The following is an 18,659-nucleotide window of genomic DNA, read 5'->3' on the forward strand; positions in this document are numbered from 1 at the left end:
CCATAGCTGCTACAGGAAATATGGATCTTCTGTGCAGCTAACAGACTAGAAGGCTCATCTGGTCCTGCCATAATATTCCATAAAGATTTGCATCCATTTCTAGTGAACCAGTAGCTCCATAACCATGCATTGTTTATAAGGAATAAAGGTGGCAAAGATATGCGAACAAAAATGAAAACAATTAAACTACCAAAGTAGGATTATCTGCATTTTAATTTGGATTTATTGTTTGATTTATTTTCAACTCGGCAGCGTTCCTAACCGAGTCTTAGCAAGCTTCAGTTTGCTTTGCTGCAGTTTTTCACTCTGAGGTATGCTTAACAGATCGTGAGAATGGCTTTTCTGTATTGTTCATTTGAGTCATTGTATATACCACAGTTCTACTGTAATCCCAAAAGTAATGTTTTTGTTTTATATGTCTCAGGAAAGAAACGGGCACCTTGGCATTTTGGGACTAGAAAAGAGCAGAAGGCCTTTTATAAAAAGGGCGATCCATTGATAGATTATATGCTAAAGCATTCCATGCGGGAGCACCCCGTACTAAAGAAGCTGAGACGGGTTAGTATTTGTCTAAATTAAAGAAACATCTGTGCTAATGTTCATGTTATAACATGATTTTGATGTGATTTTATATTATATTTTTGTGATATCTAGGGTCATAACCTTGTATGGTTTTCATGCTCTGCTATCTAGAACTACATTTCCTCAAATGCAATAAAGTAAGAGGGGGGAGGTTTGTTGGTTTTTTTTTTTTACTGATCTACAGAACATAGAGGCCTAAGATTTTGCAGCTACCACAAGATAATGACCAGATTTAACAAGCAGTCAATGCAAAATTGCTACATTATGTTCTAAACAATTTGTCATATAATTAACGCAGAGGAAAGTTTCTGACCATGTGGTAACTGAATGGCAGATAATCTAAGTGGTTTACATTCAGGTACTCAAACATTTTTCCCTATCTGTCCCATGGCTTTAGGCGCATAAAGTGCCTACGGAGGCACAATTCACATCAAAGGTAGGCGCTGGAAATGTATGCCTAGAAAACCCTGGTCTACATTTCCTGAGCCTACCTTTGACAGAGGTGCGATTCTCTACCTGGTGCCATCACCGTGATTAACATGTGATCAGCAGCTGCCAACAACGGCGCTGATTAGAGAATCTGGCCCTCAGTGTTTATAGATTAGCTGACCACCATCTGCTGAATATTGACCATTATATATTCATTTGTGCAGAAGACACGAACAAGTAGGCCAGATTCTCCTATCTTTCCCCATAGACATCAAGTGAGCTCTTTATTTGCATGTTGCTAACTGATTTGTGAATTTTGTATATTGCATCAAATCCTTCAGTAATATAAATTTTTTATTATTATGCATGGTCTTCTCACGGTGATTTTCATCAGTGAAGATTCATTTGGAGCAGGGGTGTCCAACTGCCCTGAGGGCCGCATGCGGCCCTGTGAAGTATTTTGTGCGGCCCCGGTCGAGGGCGATGCAGTGTTTTCCTCTGCTGTCCCCGGGTGTTTACAGACTTACCGGCTCCCTCCTCTGTCTTGCTGCAGCATTTGCACATTTTTGTGGCCCCAGAAACATTTTTTTCGGCCAATGTGGCCCAGGGAAGCCAAAAGGTTGGACACCCCTGATTTAGAGTGTCATATCCCTACTGCTTAGAAAAGTTCATTGCAAAAATTGATTCTAGCTGTCATCAGTAGACAAGCTCATATCTGCATCTGGATTTCTTTTTAAGCGTACCATGGAAGAACCTGAAGGGATAAATATGATATGTTGTGATCAATCTCAGTTTATGGCCAATCTAGCAAAACTCATCTGTGCCAAGAAAGTGCTTGAGATAGGTAAGAGCATGTCCTTCATATTAATGAAAATACCAAATATCCGCTTTTCACTGAAAGGTATTCAGCAGCACTGCTCAGTGTGCACTGTTAGTATAGAATAAGCTGGGTAAGTGGGTATTATATTCATTTTGAGGACAATTTTCAATAGGGCAACTTCCCTTGTGAAAAGTGGCTGCAAATACTTGCTCATGCAAATGGCATTATATGCTTTGCACCTACTATGTGGACAATTGATTGGAGAAGATCACTTTTTATACTTATACCGAAGAAAGTCAATGCAAAAGATTATAACAACTATAGGACGATTGCGCTACTTCCACACACCAGTAAAATATTGCTGAAAATAATACAACAAAGGTTACAATCATATGTTGAGCAAGAACTACCTGAAATGCAGACTGGTTTCACAAAAGGTCAAGGAACTAGAGACATTATTGCTAATGGTAGATGGATATTGGAGAAGAGTTAAGAATATCAAAAGCCTGCATATTTTTGCTTCATTGATTATAGCAAAGCTTTTGACGGTATTGATCATGATAAATACAACACAAGACAGTACTTATATTCCGCCATTAAACCTCTCAGCTCTAAGCAGATTACAAACTTAACCCCTCTTTTATGAACGCAAAGTGTGGGCTTTAGCGCCGGCAGTGGCGGTAACTGCTTCGACGCTCATAGAATTCCTATGAGCGTCGGAGCAGTTACCACTGCTGCTGGCGCTAAAACCCGCGCTATGCGTTCGTAAAAGAGGGGGTTAATCTACTGGATATCGAGGCCCTCTTTTACTAAGGTGCGCTAACCGGTTAGCATGCACTTAACGCTAATGGGTGCACGTTAGTCTATGAATGCGTTAGCATTTAGCGCACGCTAATTGGTTAGTGCACCTTAGTAAAAGAGGGGGCAAGAGTCTTCCAGGAATTACATAAAAATCATAAAAGCTATTCGTATATTTCTGCCTTATACTTCCCAAATTCAAATCAGTTTAAATATTCTTAAAAAAAAAATATCGCCTTGACTATCTTTCTAAATTTGAGGTTGTTTGTAATCTGTCTCACTTCCAATGGAATGCTATTCCATGTAACAATTGATTGATATTGGAAAGTGGAAGTAAACATTTTCCTATATAACCAAGGTATAATTTAAGTTTAGACAATTCCAGCAATTAAAAGATGATTTCTTAAAAGACGAGACTACTAATTGAATAAAATAGGAAGGCGCCAACTATGATATATCTTAAACAGTAAAATACTCATTTTAAATCTCATTCTGGCTTTTATTGGTAGCCAATTTAAAAAGATCTTAACAACGGAGTAACATGATCATATATGCTAGCAGAAAAAATAAGCTTTGCTGCAGTATTTTGAATAATTTGCATTTTTCTAATCAGGACCTATATACTGTGTTACAATAATCCAACTTGGATAAAATCAGTGCTTGTACTATTAATGTTAATTTTGCAGGTCCAATATAATTTCTTATTTGCCTCAGTTTTCTCAATATTGAAAATAATTAACCTGTTGTTCCATTGTAAATTGATCCAAGTGTACCCCCAGTACTTTTTCAGAAGATTCAAACTGGTGTAAATTGTTCTCAACTGGGAATTTCTTATCTATCCATGAAGATACTTTGGGGCTAACAGAATAAACTTTGTTTTCTTCCTATTAATCTTTAATTTATGGTAGGTAATCCAACGATCATTCATATCTATACAAGAAATTATTTTATCAAGAACTAAATTCCAACTTTCCCATACATGGAGCATTACAGTAATGTCATCTGCATAAATTAAAACTTCAAAGCCCATTGATTTTTATCCTTGCTCCTAACGAGTTTAATAGAACATTAAACAATATGAGCGATAAGGGAGATCCCTGCCGGTCTCCACATCAAGCTGACCATTTCCCTGATAAATTCCCTTTCATCTTCACTTTGTAAAAAGCTGGCAAACTAAGAAAGTATCTTTCTTGTTATTCTGATGTCATTCAATTTATTCAATAAAGTACTATGGTCTACCAAATCAAATGTGCAAGACAGATCAAATTGCAGGACTATAGGTGGTATGCCTTTACTCATCCATAACCTTGCAGTTGTAACTATTGCACAGATAACTTTCCGTACTGAAATTTTTATGGAATCCAGATTGCGTATTTATTATGAAGCAAACTAATTTTAGCCAGATAGCATTGTAAGTGTACCGCTACAACCTTCCATAATCTTTGCAAAACTCAGTATTGAGGCTACTGGCCTATAGTTAGAACCTCTGCTAAACTCTGTACACTAGGCCAAATTCTACCAAATGGTGTACCAATTGTAGGCAGCAGTAGGTGTCCTACCACTGTCTAACCAGCCAATCGGGATGTACTTTTTTTAAAAAACAACTCGAGGCATGTCGCCTACACTGTAGGCATTTTCATGAGCCTAAGGAGACACGTAGAACCACTTAAACCTGCCCAAGGCTGGGTGTGGTTTCACCCAGAAGTGGCCTTAGGCAAGTTTAGGTGGCCCTATGCATCTCCCTAGGGCCGTGATAGGCACCTAAAATGTAGACCACCAAAATGCTGATCTACATTTCAAATAGACACGACCGCTGAGCTGATTGTGGCAAGGGACTCTCCCTGCCATGATCACTTTAGCGGCTGTAGCAGAGAACCCATCCTCACTGTGAAGTTGGCCAGCAGGATGGATACCCATTCCCTCCTGCTGGAACCGCCGAAGCCCCCCCCACACACCCAAGGTCCACGGCAGGAGGAGCGCCCAATTCCTCCTGTCGATGCCACCCCCCCCTCCCCCAAGGCATCCCCTGCCACTTTGTAGCAGGGGGGGGTTTCCTGCTGTGGCCACAATTCTCTAACTGGTGCCTGTGACATGGACTCCGGTTAGAGAATTGAGGTAGTTAGGTGGGGTTAGGCCAGCAGTCTCAAACACGCAGCCCGCGGGCTGCATGTGGCTCTCCAGATTTTATTTGCAGCCCGCGGTCTGGACTGCATCATTATCTTCCTTTTGGAGCAGCAGCGTGTCTGGCCGGCTCGTTTCATTCAAAGCTGCGGGTTGGCGGCTCCTTGCGCTATCCATGAAAGAGCCGGCCAGACACGCTGCTGCTCCAGTGGCGTACCAAGGGGGGGCGGCCCACTGTTCTCCCTAGCGTGTGGCTCGTCTAGAGCAGTAGTGCCCAACCTGCTTCCCTTCCCTTCTCAGGCCGGCACCATGTTATTTGATCTCCCTGCTTCTCTTCGGGGCCGACCAACTCTTGCCGCCCGACGTCAATTCTGATGTCGAGAGGACGTTCTGGCTAGCCAATCGCTGCCTGGCTGCCCGGAACATCCTTTCCGACGTTAGAATTGACGTCGGGCGGCGAGAGTTGGTCGGCCCCATGGAGAAGAGAAAGAGGGAGACCTCAGCCTGTTCCCAATGGCGGCAGCGGCAGCAGCCTATTCCCCGGCGGCGGTGGCGTGGGGGAGGGCAGGAAGGAAGGAAGGAAGGAAGAAAGAAAGAAAGAAGGGGGGGACAGGGAGCCAGAAACAAAGCAAAAAATGGGACACGGAATCAAAGAAAGACAGACATAGAGAAAGAAAGAAAAAGTTGGGGGAGGGAATGAGGTCTGGAGGAGAGGAAGCATACAGGAGGCTGAAAGAAGAGAAGAAATATTGGATGCATAGTCAGAGACTGATGAAATTACCAAACAAAGGTAGGAAAATGATTTTATTTTCAATTTAGTGATTGAAATGTGCCAGTTTTGTGAAAGAAAAGATATTAAACTTTAAATGTGAGGGCTGCAGAAAAACTAGAGCACTTGGAGGGCTGCAGAAAAAATAGTTAATGTCTTATTAAAGAAATGACAATTTTGCATGAGGTAAAACTCTTTATAGTTTATATATCTTTCCTTTTAACTGTTAAAGGAAAGTTTTATAAACTATAAAGAGTTTAACCTCATGCAAAATTTTCATTTCTTTAATAAGACATTAACTATTTTTTTCTGCGGCCCTCCAAGTACCTACAAATTCAAAATGTGGCCCCGCAAAGGGTTTGAGTTTGAGACCACTGGGTTAGGCAGACAGATGCGATTCTATATAGGATGCCTGTGTGTGATTCTCAAAAGCCGCTTAGGCAGCTGCTGAGAATGGACTTCCTATACAGAATCAGGCCCTGTGTATACACAGTGACAAGAAGGTGTGTACTTGTACACAATTTGTGTATATGTGTATTCACGGGCATAGTTTGGGCAAAATGTGAGTGGAACCACAAAGTACACACTTGATTTATGAAATGTACACCTATACATGTACTTCACCTGTGAAGTTTATGTGAGGCCATTTTATAAAAACACAAGTTGCGACCTATTATAACATGACCCTTTATGTGTACAGGAAACTAAAACACAGTAAAGTGCATGTTTACCCGTAGAATTGGCAGTCCGTGGTGAATTCTGCTTCAGTACTAACACCGTCTCTGTTATTACCCGCAACAACAAAAAAAAGTGATACAATTATTGTGTACAATTGTGTTTTCTGTTTTGTAGGTGTATTTACAGGTTACAACACATTGAATATGGCCCTGGCTTTGCCAGATGATGGCAAAGTTGTTGGCTGTGAAGTGAATAATGATTACATCAATATTGGGAAACCATTTTGGAAACAGGTACCCATAAAAAGATTTTCTATCATATCTGGATGATTTTTGTACCTACTGTCCTTTGGATATGTTTCATTAAAAATATAAAGGAAGATTCAGATTCACAGGCAGACAATATGGGGCATTGCCACTTCCCAATTTTCTTACTAGAGATGGGCAGCTAGAAAATTTTCATATTGTTTGTTTATTGAAATCTTCTGTATCACTTCTAATGACTGGGAGACATTTCAGGGCAGTTTACATGAGCTTCTGTAATGGTGTTACAATACTGAGTTAGTTACTTAGTTGCAATGCAGAGTAGGTGGTTTTCAATACAGACACATTTATACCATAATCAATCATCCTACGTATATACACATATAATACTAGTATCAGGTACTATGCTCATACTAAATCCTTTTTATTTGCACACATAATACCTGTATCGTGTTCTATGTTCATCTTAGATTTACATACATCCTGATAATTCTAGTTATCTGTACTTTGTTTCCATATGCTCAGCAATTCTGGGTATCTCTACTGTGTTCACCCTATCGCTATCTCCTCTATGTTGCATTATTAGTTAAAGGAGTCTTTATCCCTTTCTTAAACTTTCTGGTGTCTTATTATTAGTTATTTTTATTTATCGCCTATTAACGGAGGTTGTCTAAATGGATTTTATATTCCGGTATTCAAGCATTTTTCCATATCTGTCCTGGCAGACTCACAATCTACTTAGCGTACCTGGGGCAATCCATAACGCTAAAAGTGGGCAGTGTGTGGAAAAGACCCACATTGGGACTAGCAGAGGCCTTCTTTTTTTTTTTTTTTTAGCAATGCTTAGTTAGTAAAAGGACCTCTTAATAAGAAACATACTATTCCGCTGTCACAGTCTCTTTTCCTTAACTTCCATAGGGCAGTATTCAGTGGGATTTATTCAAGTAGGGGAAGCTTCCACCTAGATAAGTTCAGCTGACTGAGTCATACCCAGATTTTCAGTGGCACATAACTAGAACGGACTCTGATTGTCCAGCAAGACCACCTTGGCACTGACAGTGCCAGGGAGGTCCAGAGGCAGAGCTGGGAAGTACCCAGGAATCTACTGATATTTAATGCTAGTATCCAGATAACTATTTTGACAAATAAGACTACATAAAAAGCAGGCCTAACCATGCATGCTTAGTTATCTAGATCCTGACATTGAATATTGGCAATACCCAGATTTTATTTATTTATTTATTTAGATTTCTATCCTGTTCTCTCGGGAGCTCAGAATGGGTTACAATTGACATTCACAATAAATTACAGGACAAAGGCATTCATAGTAGAGACAGGTGAAGTTAAAATGTTGAGAGGGAAGGGGAGGGGGGAGCAAGAAGAACACGGACTCCGAGGAGAGCAGAGATAGGGGAGGAGTAGGAGAAGAGCAAGGAGTCAAGGAAAGGAAGCATGGAGTAGGAGATTGGGAGGAAAGCAAGGAGGAGGCTTTTTGTTGGCACTGTTCAGTTGAAGAGAAGAGTCTTGTGATCTGGGATCTGCTGAATACACACTTATTGAGCACTGGTAACCGGCATTTTTATAAATATGGAGACAGCCATTTAATATTGACTTATGATTTTTTGATGTATTTGTTTTTATATTCTCATCATGATTTCTATGTTTTAATTATTAGTTGTGTTTGTTGTATATGTGTGTCTTGAGTTTTTAATTAATTACTATGTGCATTTATTGTAAACCATCTAGAAACTTAGTGAGAGGTCTAAAAGTTTTTTTAAACAAAATTAAAAAGTAAACAGTGGCCTTATGTTGGGGTTTTTTTGGGGGGGTTGGTTTTTTTTTAAAGTTCAAATTGTTTATTGGTTTTTAAGTAATACAATGAACAACAGAATATAAAAGGTTCATGAATCATAAAAGTAATGCATTAGGCCTTATGTTTTTAATTTTCATCAGTTACTGTATTCAAACAATTTTATTTCATGTAATTTTAGGCTGGAGTGGAGCATAAAATTGATGTGCGGATTAAACCTGCAGTTGAAACACTTGGTAAGCCAATATGTGTGGATGATCAAACGCCTTGCAGAGGTTATTTTTCTTCCTGTCTCTTTTTCTGACTATTATATAAATGATACCGGGCCATGGTTCACCCTCACCTGGAGTACTGTATCCAGCACTGGTCGCCATACATAAAATAGGACATGGTACTAGTCGAAAAGGTCCAGAGAAGAGTGACTAAAATGGTTAAGGGGATGGAGGAGTTGCCGTACAGTGAGAGATTGGAGAAGCTGGGCCTCTTCTCCCTTGAAAAGAGGAGACTGCAAGGGGACATGATCGAAACATTCAAAATACTGAAGGGAATAGACGTAGTAGAGAAAGACAGACTGTTCACCCTCTCCAAGGTAGGGAGAACGAGAGGACACTCTCTAAAGTTGAAAGGGGATAGATTCTGTACAAACGTAAGGAAGTTCTTCTTCACCCAGAGAGTGGTAGAAAACTGGAACGCTCTTCTGGAGTCTGTTATAGGGGAAAACACCCTCCAGGGTTTCAAAACAAAGTTAGACAAGTTCATGCTAAACTGGTGAGACTTGACTCATTTGGAGCACTGGTCTTGACCTAGGGGCTGCCGTGTGAGCAGGATGGACCACTGGTCTGACCCAGCAGCGGCAATTCTTGTGTTCTTATGTTATATTCTTATGATATCCTGAATATTGGCATTAAAACCAGCGTTTTCTTAATTAGCCCTGGATATTCAGTGCTGGGCCATATGTGGGCACTAGCATTACATATCCAGGGCTAAATTTCCCGACAGTGGCCATTGGAACTAATGAGAGTTCTGGCCAATATTCAGCTGGAGCTCATATAACATTTATGACATTACACCCCCTCCTGATCCCCCTCCTTGCCTTCCCCCTGACAAAGCCCCTTTATTTCCTCCCCATTCCCCTCAGCCTGTTGCCATGATCAAGGTCCCCCATTCCTCCCTAGAATGCATGTCACCCTCACGCCCCCCCCCCCCCCAAGTCTACCTGATTTCCCTGATGGTCCATGAGGATTGTTAGGGGCAGGAGCGAAAGTCAAGAGATCGCAGTAACCATTTTTTCAAGGACCCAAAAGGGGCAGGAGTTAGTGGCCTTCACTCCTGCCCGCAATAACCCCCACAAACCAGCAAGTACATCAGGTAAGCTCAGGGTGACCTACCTAGACAGTGGAGGCATTCTGGGTGAGTGAAGGAGCCTGCTGAGTTTCACGAGTTTGCAGTGGGAACTCTCCGCAGCCATTTTCACCAGTGAGTCTGCACAGGACAGGAGCGTAGGAACATCGCTCCTGCCTCGGTTTACCTCTGGACCACCAATGCATCAAAGGTAGGCTATGGATGGATCTGGGAGTAGGAGGGAAGTGGGAGGAGGACACAGGAAGGATCATTCCTGTCCTGGCTCACAGCTATACCACCAAGGCTTAAGGCAGGCCCGCAGGAGGCCTGCAATGGCTGGGGCTTGATCTGGGGCTGCCAGATTGAGCTTGGAGCTTGGGATGGAACTGGGGCTGCCAGGCTGCATCTGGAGCTTGGGCTGGGTGTTAGGCTAGGACTGGGACTGCTAGGTTGAAGCTGAGGTGGCCAAACTGGGACGGGACAGGACAGGACACCTCAGGCAAGGTAAGATTATTGGTGCTAGGGTGGGGGTAGAAAGGAGAGAGAGCATTATCATATTTAGATATAAACCCTTGGTTTATATTTGAGTCAACCTTTTTATCCTCTTTTTTTGAGGGTGTGTGTGAAGTTACCTCGGTTTATATTCGGTTTGATTTATGTACGAGTATGTTTGATTGTTAGCTGCCAAGAATTTGCAAAGATTGAGTAGGTTAGTAAATTTTGTAACTAAATAAAATAAAAATAAAACATTTTGTAATTAATCCTGAGTGAAATGGTAGGGTAGCTGTATTAGTTCACTGTCTGAGATAATATATAGAATTAAGTATTGAGTCAATAGCTCTAGATCTGAGGCTTTTTCCCCCAATTAAAAATAGTTAGAAATAGAACTGAATGAGCTGCAAGATAAGCACAGGTCATCTAAGTAGTGGTTTGTTTAGTTCATGTAGGTATTAAAATATTCTATCTTTTTGATTTTAAAGGTCTTACATTCCTGGATTGTTTTAAAATTTCTATTTCATATTCTCACCATAAAACCATTGATGCAAATTTCTGAAGTGTTATCCCACAGATATGATATCGTGGTTGGCATTGCAGCTTTTAATATGATATGACATCTGAAAACTTGGCTATTTACAAAAATGTAAATTTCGGTGCTCTCTAAACAATCACTAATTCTTATTATATTTTCCTTTCTTTATATTTTTTGTAAATCGTGCTGAGCTCTATCTGTATAGAGAAGATAGAAACATAGAAAAAAGCAGCAGAAAAGGGCTATAGCCCACCAAGTCTGCCCATTCCAAGTATCCCCTCCCCTGAATTTACTCCCTTAAAGATCCCACGTGAATATCCCATTTTCTCTTAAAATCCGTCACGCTGCTGGCCTTTATCACCTGGAGTGGGAGTTTGTTCCAATGATCCACTACTCTTTCGGTGAAGAAGTACTTCCTGGAGTCGCCATGAAACTTCCCTCCCCTGATTTTCAGCGGATGCCCTCTGGTGGTCGAGGGTCCCTTGAGCCAGAAGATATCATCTTCTGACTCGATGCGTCCCGTGATGTACTTATATGTTTCAATCATATCTCCTCGTTCTCTTCTTTCCTCAAGTGAGTACAGCCGCAATTTTTTAAATCTTTCTTCATACATGAGATCCTTGAGCCCCAAGACCATCCTGGTGGCCGTTCGCTGAACCGATTCGATCCTCAGCACGTCCTTTCAGTAGTGTGGTCTCCAAAACTGAACACAGTACTCCAAGTGAGGCCTCACCATGGCTCTGTACAACGGCATCATAACTTCAGGTCTCCTGCTGACGAAACCTCTGCGGATACACCCCATCATTTGTCTTGCCCTGGAGGAAGCCTTCTCCACTTGATTGGCAACCTTCATGTCCTCACTAATGATCACCCCTAGGTCGCGTTCCGCCATGGTCCTAACCAAGGTCTCACCATTTAGTACATAAGTTCTACGCGGGTTTCTCTTACTCAGGTGCATTATCTTGCATTTTTTAGCATTGAAGCCTAGCTGCCAAGTAGTTGACCATTGTTCCAGCAACAGTAGGTCGTGTGTCATATTATCAGGTAATAAGCTTTTGCCTACTATGTTGCAAAGTTTGGCGTCGTCGGCGAACAGTGATACCCTTCCTCTAAGTCCTTGCGTCATATCTCTTATGAATAAGTTAAATAGAATCGGGCCCAGGACCGAGCCCTACGGCACTCCACTGATCACGTACGATGCTTCGGATGGGGTACCGTTCATCACCACCTTCTGAAGTCTACCGCTCAGCCAATCCCCAACCCATGTAGTTAGAATGTCTCCTAATCCCATCGATTTCAGCTTGTTCAGTAATCTTCGATGAGGGACGCTATCAAATGCTTTACTGAAGTCCAAATATACCACGTCCAGTGACTCTCCGGCGTCCAGTTGTCTAGTAACCCAGTCAAGATGCAGTATATAAGCTTACGGTTTAGTTTAGTTTAAATTAATCCTATATTTAGCATCTGGCTTGTTTCTACAATGTAGCACCTTTCTTTACACTTGTTCCATTTAATAATATATACCACCAGAAACCAACTGGGTCAATATTTAAACATTAAACCCAAAGGCCCAGAATCTCTATACAGAGCTATTGGTATAAATGGCTGCCGATTGCGTATCAATAACGCAATGATGTGTATACAGAATCGGATCTCTGGGAAAGACAGGCACCAGAAATGTAGGCCAGGGTTTTCCAGGACTATATTTCCGGTGCCTATCTTTGTTATGAATCGCACTACGTGGGTGCTTTAGGCCACCTAATGCCACTTTTAGTGTTAGCTATGCCCACAGTTGTGTTAGAAGGCCTAAAGCGCCTAAGGAGGCACAATTCCGGCATTGATATTTTTAGGCACTGGTAGGTGCTTTAACTTTAATGTTTTTTGCTGTTATAAACGGTGTTTCTTAATTATATTAGGGATTGGTAGGGCGCCTAAATTTAGGCTCCATTTGTAGAATTTTCCCCAAAATTTCCAAAGATCAAAATACAGAAATTCTTTGCTATTATTAATATTGGAGACTCCTCCAGCTATTGTGGTGGAAAATATGGAAGTAGCTAGGCCTAGGCAAGAATCTAAGTGGGGGGAGGAATTATCAGCTCTAGTGCGTGCGGCATTGTAGCGCGCACTAAGCGCATGCTAAAACCACTAGTGCACCTTAGTAAAAGGAGCCCTAGGTCTCATTGTTTAAAATGCGACCTGTGCTAAAATAGCCCAGATTAGTGATAATATAACACATCTTAATCGTAACCCCCTAAGTCAAGTTTTGTTTTTTTATAAAATGTGGAGTCAAGCAGCAGATTTAGATTTGGTAGCTGGGAAGTTGAAGGGCTAGGTCAGGGAAAGTACATTTGCAGACAACCTGCACTGAGATAAAGGTTTCCTCAGAATCTCTTTTACCCGTTTGCCTAGGCTCACAAAACACCTTAATCCACTTTAATATTGTATACCACACCATGTTCTTGTGTAAAGCTAAACGATATAATAATATAAATTACAAGACTGAAAAGTCCTATCTACTGAGTGGTCATAGTAGAACTCTGTGCGTAGCTAATTATCCTGGTGGTGATGCATGCCAGCAATTTTGTGACTGTTTTACAGGACAAACTGAAGATATTGGTATTTACAGGAAGCTAAACAAAAAAAAATTGACCCGAAGATTCCACAGAGGAAAAAAAGTCCAAGAGAAACCAAAGAAACCCTGTGGAGAGACGATGTTCCTGAAATGGACTTTATTAAAAATGCATAAATATGTAGCAATCCACATAAACACCTTAAGGACCTAGTCCGCTAGGAACATTGGACTCAACACGGTCCGTGTTTCGACAAACGAGTCTTCCTCAGGGGTCCCTGCTAGTCCTAGAGTGAAAGATACGTGGAAAGGCTAAACAATCCAAAGTACTCTCTTCTGCACGGTCCAGTCCTAGTCCGATCTCAATACCTTCTCCCAAAGCACACTGCAGTGCAAACTGCTAGTGTGATTCCGACACCACCTCTCCAAAAGCAGGAAGTTGTCAGATGTAGCAAGCATGCGAGCAACTTTTTTGATGGCCCATGTGCCTAAAGTCCTGCCCACAGGAAGGGCCTAAGGCTACTGGGCCGATTCCGATTGGCCCAGGCCCCTGAGGCCCCACCTGTGGGTGGGGTTTGAGCCACCTGGGCCAATCAGGCCCTAAGGCCAGCCATTCGAGGGATGGCTGGCCTGCCGGATGGACAGGCTTGGCACCTGTCTGTCCGACCAACTTCTACAGGTACGGGGATGTGGATTGGGGACGTGGAGGTCGAGGGATTGGCGGGGGGGTCTCATTGGTCGGCGGGTGGGCCAATCGGGGGTTTGGGGGGCCATCTGGGAGGGGGGTGCATCAAGGGCAAGAGGGCCTGGGATCCCTCATGCCCATATCTTAGTGGGGTGGGGAGTAGGGGGTTCGCCAGGGCAGGAGGGCTTGGGCTCCCTCTTGCCCCAATTGTTGTGGGGGGGGGTCGCGGCTCGCCGGGGCAGGAGGTCTTGAGCTCCCTCCTGCCCTGATGGTGTTGGGGGAGGTGGATTCTGTAACCAGTGTTATTTTTGACAGACACCGGTTACAGAATTCAGCTTTTAGGCGAAGAACTGTCTCCTCCTTCGCCTAAAAGCCCTTGTTGTGGGCATTTGAGACTTAGGCTTTTTTTTAGGTTGATGATATGGTGTAAGTTTAGAAGTAGAGGTGGTCTGGGCGCTTAAACAGCTGAACGTAGAGGCAGGCCATTCTAACAAAAAAACCCTCCTTTTGGACGTTTTTTTTTATAATGGACATTTTCCCTGCTTCTACTTTCAACGTTTAGGGCCTTAGGCCAAAAGGGGACTTAGACGGGGCTTTTTTATTATGCCCCTCCAATTTTTCTTTATTCATCCAAAGTCTGTAAATTATTACAACTTTATGCTTTTTGGCATTGGAATGAGAGACTGTAAAGATCAGGTTTTGTCACAATAGGGTTAATTTGAAAGTTCAGGAGATTAATACCTTAATTTCTTGTGCAGATGAGTTGCTGGCAGCTGGAGAAGCTGGGACCTATGACTTTGCATTTATAGATGCTGACAAAAAAAGTTACATTGAGTACTATGAAAAATGTCTTCGTCTTGTGAGGAAAGGGGGAATTATAGCTATTGATAATGTAAGTATAAGAAACATGAGTAACTGTCTATAGTAAGTGTCCATAGCCCAGTGGCCTATATACAATCAGCAATCAGCTACCCATGCTCAGGCCCTTTTAGGAGATGTATTCTACAGATTAGAATATTTAATTACCATCCAGGAGAAGTCATGGGTTGTAATTTAAGGCACCTCTCTCTCTATAACTCTCTGTGACCTTGGCCACCATATCATCCTATGACTCCAATACCCAGAGAAAAGTAAGAGATTTATCTTAGTTTACCTTTCCTAACCAACAAATTCTTTTTCAGATAATCATATCTGTTCTCTTTGATTAGTAAGACTAGAAAGAAGAGAAACAGGACAGCCTGGTTCAGATCCCATTGCTGCTGCTTGTGATCTTGAGCAAGTTGCTTAATCCTCAGTTGCCTCAGGAACAGAATTATATTGTAAGCTCTCTGGCAACAGTAGCTGAAAATAGTTCATTTCAACTACAGAGAAAGGCATGAGCTAAGTCTAAGTTTCTATTTGCGGAGCTAGCTCAACGTCTCAATGGTGAATCTATGGAATACAATGCAAACGTTCAGGGTTTGGTTTCTAATAAAAATATCTGCTCCGTGAACCAATGAGGACTGGGGAAACCATGTAGGCCAACAGCCTCAGAAAGCAGGGATTCCTTATATTCATATCCAGTGCCAGGTTAAGGGTGGATACAGGCAGACATCTGAATGTGTCACACACTGGAAGTCTGGGCCAAAACTCTGTCCCTGAGGTAACAGAGCTGGATAGAAAACTGGAAAAAGAACTTCCAATTATTGTGAGGGCTGATTTTGTGATGGCATCTGAGCACCCAGGTTCTGTAATAGAATATTAGTGTAGTTATGGGGCCGCCAAAGACAATGCGTTTACTGAAGATTGAAAGAGTGCAGCACTGCTGAGCGAAAGAAGAGTGAGAGGAGCATGGAGGGGATGGAAGAGAGATGCATCACCTCACAAATGATGGGGAGGGTAAATCACGGGGGAAGGTAGTTGAGAGATGCTAAACAACAGAGAGTGAGAGGAAAGGGAAAGAAAGAGATGTCAGATCTCCAGGGGACAGGAAGGGAAAAATGCCAGACCATAGTAAGGGAGAGGGGGTAAAGGAAATGAGAGAGAGCGATACCAGGGAAGCGAAAGAGAGGAGAGAGATGGCAGACCACAAGAATGGGAAAAGGTGGAAGGAAAGGATAGAGATATCAGATCACAGTAGGGGGAGAGGGAAGGAAAGAGAGAGAGAGGGATGCCAGATCAGGGAAGGAAATGATGAGAGAGAGATGCCAGGGAGAAGGGAAAAAGATGTCAGAACATGATTGGGGGAAGGGAAGGAAAGGAAAGGAATGAAGGGAAGGAGAGAAATATGCTAGACAAGAGAAGGGAAGGGAAGGAGGGAAGAGAGATGCCAGACTGTGGAAAGGAGAGGAGAGAAATGCCAGATCATGGTAGAGGAGAGGGGGAAAGTGAAGGATAGAAATGTCAGAACCTTGATAGGGAGGAGGGGAAAGAGCAGGACAGAGATATCAAACTATGATAGAGGAAGAAAACGGATGCCAGACAATTGGGGGCAGGGAAGGAGAGAAATGCCAGACCACAGGGGAAAGGGAAGGGAAAAAGACAGATGCCAGACAATTGGGGGGAGGAGGGAAGGGAGGTAAAGGGAAGGAGATGGATGCCAGACCATGGGGGGAAGGGAAGGGAAGAGAAGAGAAGAGAAGGAGAGAGATGCCAGACCTTGGGTGTCTGTGGGGAGGGGGGGGGAGAAGGATAAGAGCTCAGATGGGAGGATAGGAGTGAGACGGAGAAATACTGAACTCACAGGAGAAGGGGGAAAGAGAGATGCTGGGTTGAGGGATAAGTGAATGGAGGTGAGAAAAGAGAGATCATATGGATGTGTAAGGAAGAGAGTAGTAGAGATGCTGGACTTGGGAAAGGAGTGATAGAGAGGTAAAGGTTCATGATCTGATATGCAGCCTTTCTGTGGTAGAACCAACACACTTTGAGAGAGAGAGAGATGTTATAGCATGGGGAGGGTGGCAGAGGAGAGATAATAAGATGCTGGCCCCAGGGTGCAGGAGAAAGGGAAGAAAGGGGGAGAAGTTGGATAGGGGGAGGAACAGGGACACAAAGGGGAGGTGCAGGACAGATAGGAACCTGGAATGACAGTGGACATGGAGAAAGAAGAACTATCAAATGGGCAGGAGACCCTGGAAAGAGCAGAAGATGAATGGGTCTGGGAGGGTAAAGAGGAACAAAGCAGAAGATGGCTAGGTTTGGAGGAAAGAAGAATAACAAAGCACAAGATGGATGGGAATGGGGAGAGAAGAAGAACAGAACAGAAGATGGATGGAATAAAGGGGGAGAAGGGGAACAAAGCAGAAGATGGATGGGACTTGGTGATTGAATGGTAGAACGTTGGGGAACAGAGCTGGGAATTATGGATGGGATGAGTACTTGGCAATTGGTGAGTATGGTGAGTATGAGTGGGGGTAAAAGGACAGGGATGAAGTATGGGGAAATGTTCAGACATGGTGTGAATGATCTGGAAGAATGGAAAGAGGGTGAGAGGCATTGAAAAGGGTTGGGGAGAATATGAGAATGGGATGGTTCTCCCAAAGGATTGAGTGAGGGTGCAACAGGGTTAAAAAGATAGTGAAAGAGAGGCAATAGGATATGATTTATAGAAGAATGTCCTGGAAACAAAGGAAGGAAGGAGAAACAGAGATGGAGCTGGGGCTGGTGAGTGAATGAGAGGCAGTATAGAGTAGATGAGTACAAAAGATGGAAATGGGGAACTGAGGAGGGGAATATGAAATGTGAGAAAAGAAAGAAGACAGAGGGGGCAATGGGATTGCTGGACAGAGGTTGAAAAGAATATGAGAAAAGCTGGTAGGTAGATAAGAGGTGAAATGAAAACTAGACTAGAGGGTGAAAGGAAGAATAAGGGGTAAAAATCATATGTGGGTGTATATAGAAACAGAAAAGTGAGAAAAGAAACTGAAAAAGGCAGCTATAGAGAAGGGAGGGGAAAAAGACAAGAAAAGAGAGAAGAAATGGAAAAGCAGTCCTGGAGAAATTTAAGAGAACAATACAAAAAGTGCAACAGACTGGAACCAACACAATTAGAAAAATGTCCACAAAGGTAGAAAAAATTATTTTATTTAATTATTTTTAATGATTAGAATGTGCTTGTTTTAAGAAAGGTATGTGTTATTTATTTTTGCATTTTAACAGAATTGCACTTTTACAACGGTGCGCTAGCGTTTTTAGTGCACCCACCAGATTAGTGTGCGCTACCCGAAAAACTACAGCCTACTCAAGAGGAGGCGGTAGCGGCTAGTGCACGCGGCATTTTAGCGCATGCTATTCCGCGCATTAAGGCCCTAACGCAGTTTTGTAAAAGGAGTCCTTAATGTGCTCTCTCCCACGTAAATTTACCTTTAGGAATGCCTCTTTTTCAGTTCAAACATTTGTAAGTATGTCTGCTATAAAAACCCCTACATACTTTTAACCAGGCCATGGAGGGCAAGGTTAGTCAAGTCATTTTACCTAGGTAAATGGCCTAGAACATTATCTACATCAATTTATTTTGGAAAGAGGTACCTATAAAAAGATTTTCTAACATATCTGAATGATTTTGCACCTACTGTCCTTTGGATATGTTTCATTAAAAATATAAAGGAATTTGAGTCTTTTTCCCAATGCACAGTCTACTTTGGGAGCAACGTAAATTGAGTTATTTGCATCAAATGTCTAAACTTATATCTTCATAGTTTTATGACGCAGGGCTGTATCACCAAATCTGGGACAAATACGTCAGTTGGACAGTGCAGCTTGCTCACACTTAACTTTTTCATTGCT

The 18,659-nt window shown here is 42.4% G+C and overlaps 1 protein-coding gene across 2 annotated transcripts in view; it reads left to right on the forward strand.

The window, feature by feature from the left end:
* Window positions 1-18,659, forward strand: part of COMTD1 (catechol-O-methyltransferase domain containing 1) — a 52,769-nt gene that overhangs the window by 16,069 nt on the left and 18,041 nt on the right. The window contains exons 2-6 of one of the 2 annotated variants that reach the window (XM_033942291.1): window positions 425-558; window positions 1,750-1,855; window positions 6,372-6,490; window positions 8,452-8,506; window positions 14,654-14,787. In XM_033942291.1, coding sequence (XP_033798182.1) covers window positions 425-558; window positions 1,750-1,855; window positions 6,372-6,490; window positions 8,452-8,506; window positions 14,654-14,787 — 548 coding nt within the window. The remainder of the gene's footprint in view (window positions 1-424; window positions 559-1,749; window positions 1,856-6,371; window positions 6,491-8,451; window positions 8,507-14,653; window positions 14,788-18,659) is intronic. The other variant, XM_033942292.1, reaches the window with a different exon arrangement.

The sequence above is a fragment of the Geotrypetes seraphini genome, chromosome 4, assembly GCF_902459505.1.
Source record: "Geotrypetes seraphini chromosome 4, aGeoSer1.1, whole genome shotgun sequence".
Lineage (NCBI taxonomy): Eukaryota > Metazoa > Chordata > Amphibia > Gymnophiona > Dermophiidae > Geotrypetes > Geotrypetes seraphini.